Source organism: Athene cunicularia (assembly GCF_003259725.1).
Source record: "Athene cunicularia isolate RWA chromosome 3 unlocalized genomic scaffold, athCun1 chr3_part1, whole genome shotgun sequence".
Classification (NCBI taxonomy): domain Eukaryota; kingdom Metazoa; phylum Chordata; class Aves; order Strigiformes; family Strigidae; genus Athene; species Athene cunicularia.
The window spans coordinates 80069606-80084967 of NW_020799097.1; the positions used below are offsets into that span (position 1 = coordinate 80069606).

At 37.0% G+C, this 15362-nt stretch overlaps 1 protein-coding gene across 1 annotated transcript in view; it reads left to right on the forward strand.

The window, feature by feature from the left end:
* The window catches only part of ABCB10 (ATP binding cassette subfamily B member 10), an 18499-nt gene extending 4078 nt beyond the window's left edge, over positions 1-14421 (forward strand). Inside the window, exons 4-12 of the mRNA XM_026845665.1 lie at positions 194-340; positions 1093-1228; positions 3656-3751; positions 8168-8377; positions 8665-8744; positions 10052-10232; positions 10474-10517; positions 12077-12111; positions 12718-14421. Coding sequence (XP_026701466.1) covers positions 194-340; positions 1093-1228; positions 3656-3751; positions 8168-8377; positions 8665-8744; positions 10052-10232; positions 10474-10517; positions 12077-12111; positions 12718-13009 — 1221 coding nt within the window. The 3' untranslated portion in view covers positions 13010-14421. The remainder of the gene's footprint in view (positions 1-193; positions 341-1092; positions 1229-3655; positions 3752-8167; positions 8378-8664; positions 8745-10051; positions 10233-10473; positions 10518-12076; positions 12112-12717) is intronic.
* The last annotated feature ends 941 nt before the right edge of the window (positions 14422-15362 follow it).

Sequence of the window (15362 nt, forward strand, 5' to 3'; positions counted from 1 at the left end):
AAAAAATAAAAAAAAAAAAAAAAAAAGGAGGGGTGGGGATGGGGAAAGGAGAGCATGAGAAATTTTCCAGTGTTATCCAAATGAATGTATTTGGAGATTAGTGTAGTGATATTGCTTTAACTTTCAAATATTCTGTAGTAAGAACCAAATTGTGTGTCTGTGTGTATTTGTTTTGTTCTTTGCTTTAATGTAGTTAGCTGAAGAGCGTGTTGGAAACATAAGAACAGTTCGAGCTTTTGGGCAAGAAGTGGCTGAAATGGAGCAGTATACAAATAAAGTCGATTATGTGCTACAACTGGCTAAAAAAGAGGCACTAGCCCGGGCAGGCTTCTTTGGAGCAGTAAGTATATTTTGATGAAAGTGAACCAACCACGTTATGCCAAGGGTCAGTTATTTTAAAATTCACGAGATACTTATAAATCTGCAAATAAATGAATTGAATGTAAATTGAATCTACATAAAACTGTGGGAAGACAAATCAGTCTAAATTGCTGTGAAACTGCACCTCAAGGTACAGTGGTATGATAAAGCCAGTTTAAGCTTCTATTTATGGCCCCCACCCCATAGCTTGGTATTCTTTATCTGAGGCCATACCTCCTCTTCAATGAACTAAACCTGTGGAAACCTTCTCCCAGCCTTAGCATTTTAACAGGTTTGGCATCAATGTGAGGGAGGTGGGGAGTGCACAGGTGGGGGAGGGAGGCTGGGATTGCATTTTTCCTCAATAGCTTGCAGTGAGTTTGTTTGATAGTATTCTAAAACTGCAAAATAGCTGCAGACTATCATCTCTTCTCCTTTAGTGATGGTTGAGAATAATATTTGGTGCTCCTTTCTATCTCGGGGAAAAAAATAAAAAAGTTGGTTGCTTTTTGAATGCTCCTTGGATAGGGCAGTGCAGTGCCACAGGATGTCTGTCTGTTGGCTTGGTTTGTTTTAGAATTGGTTTTGTTCAGATTTAACTCAGTCCTCTAAAAATCTAGATATCCATAGTATGAGCATTCTTTTATTAGAAGGAAAATTCTGACACAACATTTTAGAGGATGGTATTTCAGATGTATGTGACAAAATCTGCCTTTTCCTCTTTTTCCTTAGACTGGCCTTTCTGGAAACTTAATTATCCTCTCAGTCTTATACAAAGGAGGATTACTGATGGGCAGTGCCTACATGACAGTTGGTGAACTCTCATCTTTCCTAATGTATGCTTTCTGGGTTGGAATAAGCATTGGAGGTATGGAATGAGAAATTAGATTTTCTTCACTTCAAAGCATTACACTTAGTATGGGGGCGGGAAGGAAGAAGCTCTTAAAAGATCTGGCTTTCTTAAAAAGTCTCTTCCAAATGATCTTCCCAAGAAATCATACATATTTTTTTTTCTGAAGAGTTAATGAAAATAATAATTTATAACTTAATCTTAATATAAACATTCCATTTTCCCAAAGGAATACAAAAGTAATATTTTTTCAGTGTGTACGTGACAGATACATATTACTTTAATTTTCTTTGGCTCTAAATTAAAATACTTGATACATAATGTAAAGAATTAACACTGGTATTATATTTTTTACAGAATATGTGGGTCTGTGTTAAACACACTCTATTTAGAAGGGCATGTGGAATTCAGCTGTAATTCAGTATAGAGTGTCTTGAGCTGGAAGGGTAAAGAGTGCCAGCAGAACACTGCACTCTGGTGCTAAACTTTTGTTTTTCCTTACTCACTGATGGCTCCTTGAAGCTCAGACTCTGTAATCTACTGGCCCAGAAACAAACAGTTCATTTTTTTGACAGAGCAGTCCTCACTACTGTGTACAGGCAAAAATGAAGATAAGGTATTTTGAAATTTGACAACTGATTGGATGGTGGTTCTTTAAAATGAGTCTGTTACTTCTGATAGACCAGCAGGGCAATGCAGCTCATTTGTACTCTTCTTTTCTAAGACTAAGCCTGATATCGTGGGAAGCACAAAGATGTGCCTGAGGGCAAAATTCACAAAACCTGCTGCTTTGAATATCAAAATTCCAGTGGCACCCACTCCAGCTACCAAACCCTTTTCTTCTCTGCATAAATCACCCAAGTCATCCATCTGTCAACAGACAGATTACCCAGCACTTTGAAAATATAGGACAACTTAACGTTAAATAAATTAAAAATAAGGTTAGAAGTACTGATAAAATATAATTCAATTAACTTTTATTTGCTATAAAAACTTTTAAAAATTCTGCTTAAGATTATTGAAGAATATAGTTCTGCAGCGAGCTTTTTCTCATGGGGACCTGCCCTCCTTGACGCCTACAAGGCATATATAAATCTTCGAAGTGCTAAGTCTGCTCGGTATACGTCATCATCAGTACATATAGGAGTTCATGCAATGAACTTTGAAGTTCACTGCATAATTTGGGACTTCGCCCCTTTTTGTTGTAACAGTTTGCTGTGTTTCCTAGTAAACACTGAACACAGGTAATGAAAATTAAAACCAGTTTCTAATTAGCCTTTGTTGTCCATATTATACAGTGGTTTTTTAATGAGTGGTTGTGAATTTTCAAATGTCATTGTCTCAGTTTCAAGGTGTGTTGTGAGGCTCATGCCTTCTCCCCTGTGCCCTGCTCTAGGATGTGGGTACTTAGGTCTCTTTTCCAAGCAGACAGCTTCTCACCATGGCTAGTGCTTTGTGTTTCAAGCTTTCAGATAGTCCTCAGCAGCCAGGTGATGAAATGCCCTGTTTACACTTACAGACTAATGACCTTGTGCTGAGCTTGTTGCTTTGCAAGAATAAACCAGTAAACCTATTTTGATACACCTTAGGTTTTCTGCCCTCCTGAAATCACTCAACACTATACATGTTTTAAGGTGGAAGTGGTTTATTCTGTATCTTTATTTTGTTGGAATTCAGAGATTTTGGAAATTGGTTACTTTATTTTGAAAGACACACATAAAATGAAGAAATAAGATATTTTATATTTATGTCCTACTCCATTTTTGGTTCTAGGTGCATTTCTGTGTTTATTTCAGCTGGAAAGCCCTTCAGCCAAGATGACTGACACAGCTGCTAAGAGTTGGGACCTAGTGCTTACTATATGCAGGCCTTTTGCTTTCTCCAGTGATGTTTAAAGCACACTGACTTGGGAGACATATTTCTTTACATTGTCCATTTTCCACATAGCTTCTCAAGCGTCAGTTCAGCCTTAGGTTTTGTGCTCTCCTTCCCCCGGGGCTGACCCAGCCAGGCTCCCCTGTAGTAGTATAACCCTGCCTGACAAAGAAGAACATTCAGAGTGCTCCGTTCTTCTAAATGATTTTGAACATATAGCTGGTTGTACAAGGCGATTTCTCTGAAGTTGCATGCTGTCGTTCCTGATAGATGAATGAAAAAGAGTTGCTTTGCTTTTGAGTATACGCAAGCTTAAGTGTATTAATGTTTTCTTTTTTTTTTCTTCAGAATGATTTACTTTACAGATATAAATAAGAATGGTGAATAAGACTTATTGGTAGCTCTCAACTGAGACTAGATAGGATTTAAATCAGCATGTTTGATAGTGTGTTAGACTAAAAGGTTCCCTACACGTCTGGTGCTTCAATGATGGTGATGAAAAGCAAATTTTATGTCTCCTGTGTCTTCTATTCCATATGGATGCATAATACTGTTCTGCTTTTTATTTAGGTCTAAGTTCCTTTTATTCTGAGCTAATGAAAGGACTAGGTGCTGGTGGACGTCTATGGGAACTTATTGAAAGGAAGCCCCAACTTCCATTTAATGGTGGGTCCTTAGTTTGTTACTGTTCATAGGTTGATTTTTCTCTTAATGGTCACCAGTATTTCAGAAGGATGTGTGTAATAATACCTAAAGGTAGTACTGACTTACATTTTTTGGAAAGAAACTAGATACAGTGGTAATTCTTCTGACAACTATGAAAAAGATGGTGGAAATTTCCTTTAATCAGAAAACCTAGAAGCTGAAAATTTGGTGTTTTTTTTCTTTAATTCAGAATATGCTTTTATGAAAAGTTATGTGACTGAGAACATGCTCATTTCTAGCTTTTTGGAATATTTCTTTGATGTTATCGGCACTTTCTCTTGGAATAGCTTTAGAGTGAAAAGAGTGGAAGAAAGAAAAAAGCAGGGAGGGAAGAGCTCTGAGATGGCTGTATCTCATATTTCCATTAAAAGGTTTACCATGCTCATCTCTAATGGCTAAGAAATTAGAAGTCTGAAAAGAGAAGCTTTTGAAACTGTGTGTTTTTCATTAAGAGTATCTGAAGTTTATAAGCATTTCATACTGATCCTGTGAAAACAGTTCCTTGGTAAGACATGGTGGTTTGAAGCTGAACTTGCAAGCACAGTTTGAGGCCTTTCAGCAGCACATGCCAAACTGAATTTTTGAGTGGGTTACTGAGACATGATGGGGGAATGAAAGGAAGGAAGGCTTGGAGCTGAGATGGGGAGCTCTGTTTCTTGGGACAGTGTGGATGTGCAGGTGCAGCAGGCATTGCTTTTGGAATGATTTGCACCCCTCTTCTCACAGTAGCACTACCCACATTTCTCCCTTCTTTAGTGGGGCAAGGAGCCACTCCAGCATATGGTTTACCTGATGCAGCTATGGGTCAGGGGGCTGTGGGCCTTCTGCTGCATAAGCAGCCTGCTACACTAAGTGGACTCCTAGTTTGACGTGTATTGTGTTGGACCTGGTAACATGCACATAGTATTTTTCATATAGCTGCAGTGTTCTAAGGATATGAACAAGAAAGTTTTGAAGGGGAGTTAATGTCCTTGATTAATCAAGTTTGACATTGTTGGAAGTGTGAGGAGAAACAAGCAATTTTTATGGCAAATCAGTCATTCTTTTAATGGGCTGCTTTAGGTTCAAAGCTATGTTTGTGAGCCTGAAATAAATCTGGTTTTATCAGTATGTTCATAGGTGACTATACTCACCTTTGAGAGGTGTTAGATTTTTATGGAAGTGTGCTTTTTATGGAAACTTGCTGATGTAGTAGTCAAATCCCAAAAAGAAGATATGCAAACTTCATCTATAAATCTGGATTTTAAATAAGTATTTTTATGTAGTAACATTTAAACAAATATTAAATATAAATATTAATAAGAATTAAATTATATTTAAATGACATACTTAAATATTTTTTTTAATATTCAATAATATTCAAATACAGTAAATAAAAATGTATTGCCAGCAACACCTTATTTACAGCTTTATTGTTCAGAAGCTAGACAATGCCCTCCAGCACTGAGTGTATTTTATATAAGTAGTATTTGCTTGTATCCATCAAAGTAGTTCAGTGAACTGCTTGTAGAAGGTACTTTCTGTGTGAATTGCGGGATTATTTAATCAGCTGCATCCCACTAAGCAAAAGTCAAACATGTGTGTTCACCAGTTCTGTATGTTGTTAAGAAATGCAATATAGCAGTGTCCAGTTGAGCTGTCAACACAAATTCTCTCTTGAGATTTATATGGTCCTCTAATTGGGAAACTTTGTAAGGGCTACTCTAAGAGGAAGAGTCAGAGAAGAACATCCAATGGACCTAACAGATTTTTCAAGTGAGCTCTGGCTTTAGGGAATGTCATGATTTGAACTTGGCCCATACTCTGCATTCTGTTGACTTTCTATGCTGCAGCGGCACAGAAAGAGTGGAGTTTTCAGTTGTTTAATATGGAGGGGTTCTGTTGAAATGTTGTGCTACAAATGTCTGTTCTGCTTCTGTCTCACTGTGCTGGAATTCCTGAAGTTCTTAACCTGATGGACACCAAGTCACAGCCTGGCTTCTGTCTTGTTTCTCTTCACAGCTGCAAGCCTGTCTGTAAGATGCTTTTCAATGTGCATAGACTTCATTTAGGCAGTGAAAGTGTTACTGTCTCCAGTGGATGGAGGCAGATTTAGAATAGCAGCCATTTGTCCAAAAGCTAACCACTAACTAGCTGACGAAGGGATAGCTCTGCACTCTTGTCTTTAGCAGTGAAGCTGGCTTAAACTTCTGCTATGACATCCAGTGCCACACTGCAGTTTGCTGTGCCCTTCACAGACCTAGTGCAACTGTTGATTTCATCATCATTTGGATGGGATTTTTTTTTTTTTTTAAATCTAGATTATTTCAGTGGTCTTCATCTTGCACTTGCTACAGTGGTAGCAGTGCAAAATAAGCAGTAGTGTTGGGGCAGAAGTTGTCTTTCTCCCTGCAGGTATTGAATTGTATAATCACAGCAATAGTGACATCCAGAAAACAATATTTTATGGATGAAACACAAATAGGACAAAGTTTTAGATGTCCATGTAGCATAGGCTTACAGAAAGCTTCTTTTTAAGTTTTCTTTCAGTATAAAATACATAGGAAAGGATATAAACCTTTGTCTCAAAACTCAAATATAGTTGCTTTCTGGATCATCAGACAATAAAGCCAAGAGACTATTTCTCTACTTTGCAAACCCACTTGAAACATCTACTCTTTTCGCTACTTAGGTTCTGTTTTCATGGAACTCCAGCTGTTATTGGTGATTAATTATCTCAGGAACAAATTATGTCTTTTTTTCCTGTCTCTAGAATCCAAACAAGAAACATGTACAATCCTGTATATAGCTTTTAGATATTTTTACAGTAATATATAGAGGAAGGACTTGTGGTACCAGACTTCCTGTATTGCAGTGTTTCAGGCCATGGAATAGACTGTGCAATAACTGGAACTGAGAATAAATATAAGCAATTGATTGTTACTTTAGTAATAGGATTATGCTGCTAGCACAAGATTTAGAAAATACATTTATTTTCCCAAAGAGAGGTCTACAAACCACTGTGCTTTTAACCTAACAAACAAGTTACAATGTGTATATCCATGGATTAAAGTCAAGTAAGGAGTCTGAAATTGTATGCACTTGCCTTTACCATTTCTGTGCTACTATCATTAAACAGAAAGCCTGGAGGAGGGAATCTGGGGAAAATGAAAAGCAAAATAAGTTATTTGCTCTGGGAACAGCAGGACTAGTGAAATCTTGGTTGCTACTGATGGGTTTCTGTGCTTCCTATCCATAGTTACTGTTTAACCAAACGTGGACATGTGCTACCACGTGCTGTGGCAAGTTGGGGGTTACTTGTGTGCTGTGTCTGAAAAGAATTAAGGGGGTTGAGTTGCATGTCTTCAGCAAACAAACACTACTCGGGTGTCACTCTGGTGCTGACAGTTTTCACAGAATGTAGAAACTTTGTCAGTGAGACTGTCTTTTGGGAATGCAGCAGCACCGCTGTCCAGTAAGTTTGCTTTGTATGGATGTGTGTTGCTGGGATTTAACAGGGCCTGAAAAAACTGTATTTCTTTGTCTTACCTATTTGTAAGCTTTTTCTAGTACTGATGATACTCTTTTAAAATAATTGTTTAAATCAAATGCTGCGTTCCAGAAAGAAGCTGGTTTTATTTAACTTTGACAGTCATTCATTCATAATGGTTTGTTAGGGTATTCCACAAACTGAAATTTTCGTTTCAGTGAACTTACGCCTTACGGTGAGTTATGCTTCTGATGGGTCTTTGAGTACACTGTTGTCCTGAATTTATTAAATGTATTTTCCACTTAAAAAACCCAAAAATCTAAACAATGGCCATTAATGCAACAAACCTAGCAGCAGCTTTATTCCAGTGACAGCCTTTGTTTAAAAGCTACCCAGTTAACAGGTAGTGAAGAAGGAACTGCTCTCATCCAAAGGGGAGGGTGTTTCAGGTGACTTTTGTGGCTTGGTGAAAGGGCAGTAAGTGATTTGCAATGTTTATCTTCTTGCATGTGTTCTATGGCAATAGGACTTTGGCCTTCAACAATGCCATTCTATTTCATTGCTCCTAATTGACAGAATTTAAATTGTTTATAATATGTTTTCAGGTAATTCTACTAGAATTGAACATAGCTACATGTTAGGTATCAGCAAGATGCAAATTATCCCTCTTGCTTTAGGCAGCCTACAGGTTCACTGCTGGTGAGCAACCTGAAATTACATTCAGGAACAAGTGGTGTACCACACTGATTCAGTCATGGCTGAAATATAATTGCTGTGGTCCTGAACTGTGGCTTGCCCCTATCCCTAGATTTAACGTGGAGATAGATATTTCTAATGTCTGTCTGTAAAGCAAGTTCTAGGAGGGCTGAGCTGATCTTTGTTTCTGTATTTTACTGTTTGTCATACAGAGGGAATCACATTAGGCAAAGACACATTCAGAGGTGCTTTGGAATTCAAGGACGTTGAGTTTGCATATCCAACACGTCCAGAAACATCCATTTTCAAAGATTTTAGCCTTTCCATTCCAGCTGGCTCTGTTATGGCTCTAGTTGGCCCAAGTGGTACAGGGAAATCAACTATTGTATCCCTTCTACTGAGGCTGTATGATCCTATCTCAGGTATGTTTTGTGTGTTGCTGTCATTCATGACAGCTGATGCTTTGCATCTCTGATACATCTTATAAACGGTCAGAGTTCCTGTGGTTGAAGCCCTGATGTGACTGTTCCACTGATGCACTGTGCTTCCCTCCGGGGTGTGTGGTTACCCTGTGGTGGTGCCTGCATAGCTTTGCTTTTCTGATTCACCAGTATGTGATTCCCCAGGGGTTGTTGTTCTCAACTGATCTTTTTCTGTCTCTCTTCAGTACTTGTCAAACACACTTGATTTTACTGTGTCTTAATTTAAGGTACTATCACCGTTGATGGCTTCGATATCCGTCAGTTAAATCCACTGTGGTTCAGGACAAAGATTGGAACAGTGAGTCAGGTAAGGAAGAAAAAAAGTATTCCAAGTGAATGAAATAATTTTGTGTGATCAACTAGCTATGCCTCACTTTTTTTTTTTTAACTATATAATTTTGCTCCTCAGTGAATCTCTCCATCTCACCATAACTGCTGTTGTGCATGCTTTGTTCCAAAATTAAGGATTCAGAGCCAGTCCCATTATGCCGTAATGTTTTTACATAATCATAGAGATTCAAAGTGTTAGGTTAGTGTGCCAGAAAAGTTTGCACATGGAGACTGGAAAATATGTTGTTGCAAATGGTATAGATATGACTATCTTGATGTTTGCTATGATTTATTGGAATAAAGTAACACAAAGCTTAACATTTAATCACATTTTGTATTAATGGAAATTATACTATCCTATTTTACACAACCATTTGAAAACTGACCTTCTGTGCTCTGTGTTGTTTCCAGGCAAACATAATTCCACTAGGAAAGCCTGAAAATATAGCACTGTTGGCACTTGCTCTTATAATGTCCCCTTCCTAGCAACTCCCAAATTCTGGAAGTACAGAGGGATGTTTAATGGTGTCTTAAACTGTTTGGCCAAGTAAATTATGTATGTTCCTTCCCTTGTCTCCCTGGATACTTCACAGTGCAGTTAACTTAGGTGGATGTTGTGGTTAAAAGCATAAGGATAACTGGGCATGTTGCCTTTCAAAGCATATATTTTATGTAATAATGCCACCAAAAATTTTTGTGCAGAAATTATTTTCTTGTGGGCACATTAACATTTTTCATTTTGAATTTCTGTATTCCACTTGAATTACCAGTAGGAGATTCATAGTGATATTCATAATATAGTATGTCTCTGTTTTATAAACAGAGCAGACTTACCTTGTTTCAGATGTTTTCCCATTGTACATCACTTTCCTATCTGCCAGTCCTCTTCACTGCTTTAAGCTTTAATACAAATTAAATGCACAAAATGCCATGAAATCTGTGTAGAGTTTGAGAGGAATCATCACTGTTGCAAATGATGATACATAGTAAAGTCCAAAGGGAGATTTTTCTGATGTTTGAATGAATAGCTTTTTCTGAACTCTTCCTCAAATATTAGGAATTGAGGGTTATGTTATGTTTTGTCAGTTAAAGCAACTTATTTTTTAATTTATTTCCACTGCCCATTTTGGGGAGAGACTTTTGTTTTTAATTCACTTAACTCTTGCTTACATATTCTTTTGTATGGATATAAAGGAAATGAATACTGGGACTTATTTGATAAATAGATAATACATGTAAGTAATTACAGATTTACTGTATTAGTTACGTTTTTGAATTTGTCAGGAACCAATTCTGTTCTCCTGTTCTATTGCTGAAAATATTGCCTATGGTGCAGAGGATCCTTCTACTGTGACTGCAGAGGAGATTCAGAAAGTTGCTGAAATAGCTAATGCTGCTAGCTTCATCAGAGATTTTCCAAAAGGGTTTGACACTGTAGTTGGAGAAAAAGGCATTTTGCTTTCAGGTACTTCTTTATATTGCTTATTTTAAAGAATGCTATAGAGTGAAGTCAAAATTTCTGTTATTTTTTGTTAACAGTTTTTTCTCCAAGTCATAGCCTGCCATAAGTATTAAAAAATAATAATGTCCTTCATCTCAATTCCCCCTCTAAAGCACATGTGCCTAATTCTGCTCAGCTCAGGCATTCAGTTAAAATTACTTTCTATCTTTTTTCCTGTTTTAATTTACTGAGCTTTTCCCCCCAGGTGGACAGAAGCAACGAATTGCAATTGCTCGAGCTCTGCTCAAGGTAAACCAGCACCCAAATAGCTATTTAACTACTTTGTGGGGAATGGGAAGAGTTAAAAAGGAGGAGGTATTTCAGTGGGAGAGATGGAAAAATATTTTTTAAAATCAAATTGTATCTTTTATATCTTTTACATTAATGAGGAACTTTGAAAGGGTCGAGTGGTTTAACTAAATACAATTTACTTATGGAAATGCTTTTTCCATCTTTCAGTCATGTTTTTTGATAGTTTTTGCCAAGACTGATGCTAAATCATTGTATAATGGCTCACTTTCATATGACCAGATCAAGGATGAAGGAAGTCTTTAAGAATGTGGTGCTAGTAAACTCATATATGACACTTCAGTCTCTGTGTTCTGTGTTTAGATCTCTTATCATTCACAGGGTGATTTTTCTGGTTTGCAGCTTACTACCACTATAGGTGTCCTGTCATGGCTTTGAGAGGAGCTGGTCTGGATTTGGGACAAGATACTATTTCAGGCACAATGTTGTGTCATTTTTTTCTGCAAGGGTTGGCGTGGGTCTGGCTTTAGGGCAGACTCTGTGCTGCACGTATTTGAGGAGGCTTCTGAAGGTCAGAATTTGGGAATTTGATTCAGGGACAGCCACGGGGTCTGGGGTCTCACAGGGAGGCGGTTTGGTGCTGATGCTCAGCTGGAAGTTTTGACCCTTGCTGAATCAAGCTTACATTAAGCTTACATACTTCACATTAAGCCACACGGGTCTCTACAGCATTGTAGCGTGCCCAGTTCTGCTAGATTACTGGGAATTTTTCATTATACCAGTTCTCTTTTACCACAAATGCTGAAAAGCTGATGGCATTTCATGTCAAGTACAGGTCATGGGAGTAGAGACTTTATTTGGGGAAAAAAAAAGTTGTAAAAAAATGAACGAGTAGTTGATATAAGTATGTGATTGGGGGTGCAGTGGAGTCCCTTCTCTTCCAGATGCAGTCTAAAGCTTTTACTCTCAAACTTTACCAAAGAAGTTTGAGTTATGTACTGTAATTCAAAAGAAGCTTCTTAGGGATTTGGCAATTTTTTTTTATTTTATTTTTTTTTTAATTGGGAAGAATTCTTAAATGCTAGTTCTTAAGTACTTTGTATTTCATCTGAGGGCAAAACACTGCTTGTTGGTAGGTTTTTGTTATTTTTTGTTACTAGACAGTTACATATAGCAGACTGACTGCAAGCAGAGAGTATCTGAGCCACTGTGAAAGATCCACATAAGAGCAGTAAATAGGAAATTGAACTTCTAACCACAGGGCTACCAAGCATGCATTAATAATCATCACCCACCTCTGGTTTGTAGCTTTCAAATAGTTACAAGGTAATAGTGTTCTGTTACTTTAGTTTGGAAACCTTGAAGATGAAAGTGTGTTGTTTCTGGTTTGTCCTCTTAGCATTTAGACTTCTTAAAAGTAATACTTTGAATGACACTCAGTTCTTTTGATGAAGTACACTTACTTGGAGTTTTAAGCTGTATGAACCTTGTTCTGTATTGATATAAATATTCAGATCTTATCTAATTGTTTTTATAATCCATTTTACTTTCTTCTTCAGAATCCTAAAATTCTTCTGTTAGATGAAGCAACAAGGTAAGAAAGAAAAAAAATAGAAACTTAGAAATGATCTATCTGTAAAATCAGATCTGGGAGGTGTTCTCTCTTCTTTCTTGGCATGCCCTTGCACAAATTATCTAGCCCCTTATTTTTTCTCTACCCACAGAAATAATGTGTTTTCTAGAATGTGTGAATTAGTTAGGAGTCCTGTATTAAAAGCTGTTTATGCAAAGTGGAAAGGATAGCTGGTACACTGTGTTGTAATTTTTCATGGAGTTAAATCTGTAATATGTAACTTGATTTTGAAACATCTACTGAAACCTTTTTTGTGTCTTTAGCTTAAATGAAGATATTAGGGTAAAAAAGAGCTGATTATACTGTACTATAACTTTTTTTTTTTTCACTGATTTAGTGTTATTTCTCCATGCATATTTTTGCATATGAGATATGTGATGCCTATAACTTGTATGTGTGCACTAAGCGTAATCATGAAACTTTCCGGCAGTTCCATTGGCTCATCTTCAATAACAAAAGCAAGGGTTTGCAGTTTTAGCAAAACAAGCCTAATGCATATAAAACTAACCTGTCTTAAAGTAAGAAATATTGTCCTCTCTCCCCTCCCTGCTTTCTATTTCTTACTAGTGCTTTGGATGCTGAAAATGAGTATCTAGTGCAAGAAGCTCTGGACCGGCTGATGGAAGGGAGGACAGTCCTAATTATTGCTCATCGTCTGTCCACTATTCAGAATGCTGATTTTGTTGCAGTCCTTGGACAGGGTAAAATTCTTGAATGTGGAAAACATGAGGAACTACTTGCAAATCCAAATGGACTTTTCAGGAAACTAATGCAGAAACAAGCTTTTCTTCAGAGTAGTGATACTTTTGCATTAGATTTACAATCTAGAGAAAAGGATGTATTAAAAGAAAATGTATGAGAGAATGTATGAATAATGGAAGCTTACAAACTACAAAGAATATAACTTATGTTTCAGTTATATAAAGTAAATGTTATATTTTTCCAAAGTGTACAAAATATTCTTTTGAAACTTAAATGTGTTTAAACTTTTTATTGAAAGCTTTTTAATAATTATTGCCACTTTTAAAAACATCTATCACATGGAGATAATTTCAATGTATAGATTTTTCTGCTTTGTGTTATTGAGACCATTTAGAATCTTGTTTGCTGTAATGCACTGTATGATGATTTGCTGCATTCTCAAGTAAGTTCAGTCTTTTAAGGGTAATTAAATGACAATCTTACCATTTTCATATCATTGTCTCTGCCCTTTTCAAGGAACTTTTGCTTGCTGTGCTTGTCAGTAGTCTTAAAATGCTGGAATTCAAAAATGTGTGACACTAATGTACTCTTGAGAGTTCTGTCTGACTTCACTGTCCTCTCAGTTACCTTTTGTTCTGAAATCTGAAAGTTGATTATGATCACCATCTACAGTTACTGTAGAGAATTACCTATGAGAACACATTTTCGAGAGTATGGAATCATGAGTTGGAGGAAGATTTAAAAAAAAAAAAAAACCACAAGCAAACAGAAGCCACACAAAACAGCTCAACCAAACAAAAATCTGAGTTTACATAAGGACAAAGGAAGCATATTGGTATATTAAGTCAGCACAGGAAAATCTAAAATTTGCATGCATTTTCTTCCCTTCTCTATTTTCCCAGGTCTTTAGTTTCATTTCCTTTGTAAGGTGACGTCCGAAAGAACATGCTCTTATATATGTAAGGTTTTCTCCTTCTTTAAGGCATATGTAAGTTCTTTTTATTGTGACTTAAAATTTCATCTATAGAAATTCCTGGTTTTGCCAAATTACCTTATTAGGGACAACTAGTAAACCACCTTCACAAGGACAACTATTAAAATAATAGTATTACATTCATTTGAATAACTGCAGGAGGATACATTTGGCAGTAAAGAGTAAGCTTCATGTTTCTAATTTAAGAATCTCTTCCAATAGAATCTCTAAACTTTCTGAAGATGCAAAACCCCACAAGATATAACTTTAAAAAGGTAGAAACTTTCCAGGTCACATTAAAACTCATCTATGCTAGAAAAACTTGCTGCTGGAAAACTTTATTAGCGATAGATGACCTACCTAGTGCTGAGCAAGCTTAAAATGTGCCATTAATGGCCCTTTGTGGAACATAGTGAAAACACTAAAGAGATCCCTGTGCTAGGGAAGGAAAATAAAACTACATCCAGACGTAATTTTATCTTCTGATACAGTTTTACTAGAAGCAGATACTGTACTAAAAATACGCCAAAAATACCACTGACCCAATGTTTAATTTCCCTGTTGACTACCAATTATTGTCTTTGTAATGTGTTTAGAGGGACTTGAACTTTAGTCTTTACTCATATAATCCTTCCATATGTGTCTTTACTCGTGTAATCCCTCCATATGTGAGATATAGTGAGCCCCTTTGTTCATGTGTTTACACAGGTTACAGGAATCACTTAGAGCCAATTTGAATGAATGTTTTATGTCTTTTTTTCATTAGTTGTTCTGGCAGGGTTGCAGTCTACAGAAGAGTGTGAAAAGCTGTAGAACAGCTCTAGTCTGCAGAAAAGTGAATGTCTGTCACAACAGATATGCTGGCTAACAGACTTTATTCAGGTTAGAACCACTCAAAATACTCCTTGGAACAAATCACAGACCTCAACAAGGTGAGAAAACCTTTTCTTAGTAATCTGCAAGTAGAAAGCCTTGCTGGACAACTTCAGGTTTGTGGTTTACACACCTGTAACGTATATGATGTGTGCATATGGCATGCTGCATACTTCCACAGGAGTGTTAGTCAACACTGGATATGGTTACATTTTTAACTGTAGGGGCCCTAGTAGCTCAGTGAGGAAAAAGGTGTGAGAAAGAGAAAAATTAAAGTATCACATTCTTTTTGTTGCAAGAGTTGATGACCTTCCTGTCTAAGGTGGAAAATGTTGGTGTATCTCTAACAATCCTGATATGTGTCTTACTGCTAAGGACCACTATTTCCTGGCACCGCTTTGCATAGCGTGGACCATAGAACACACAGGGGCCTCCATCTTAAACTCACTGACTGTATTCTCCATCGTGGCCCCCTTCAGTTTTTAGTAATAATTGTATATCTGCTATTTGTTTTGTTTAAGCTACTGTTAGTAGGAAGAGGTTCAGTTCCATGAGGGATGGATGGTATTACCAGCTCAAAACAGCTGTGCTACTCCTAGTGCATTCCAAAGGAGAAAAGGTACTTAGAAATGCTTTTGATTACACACAGTTAAACATACAGTTT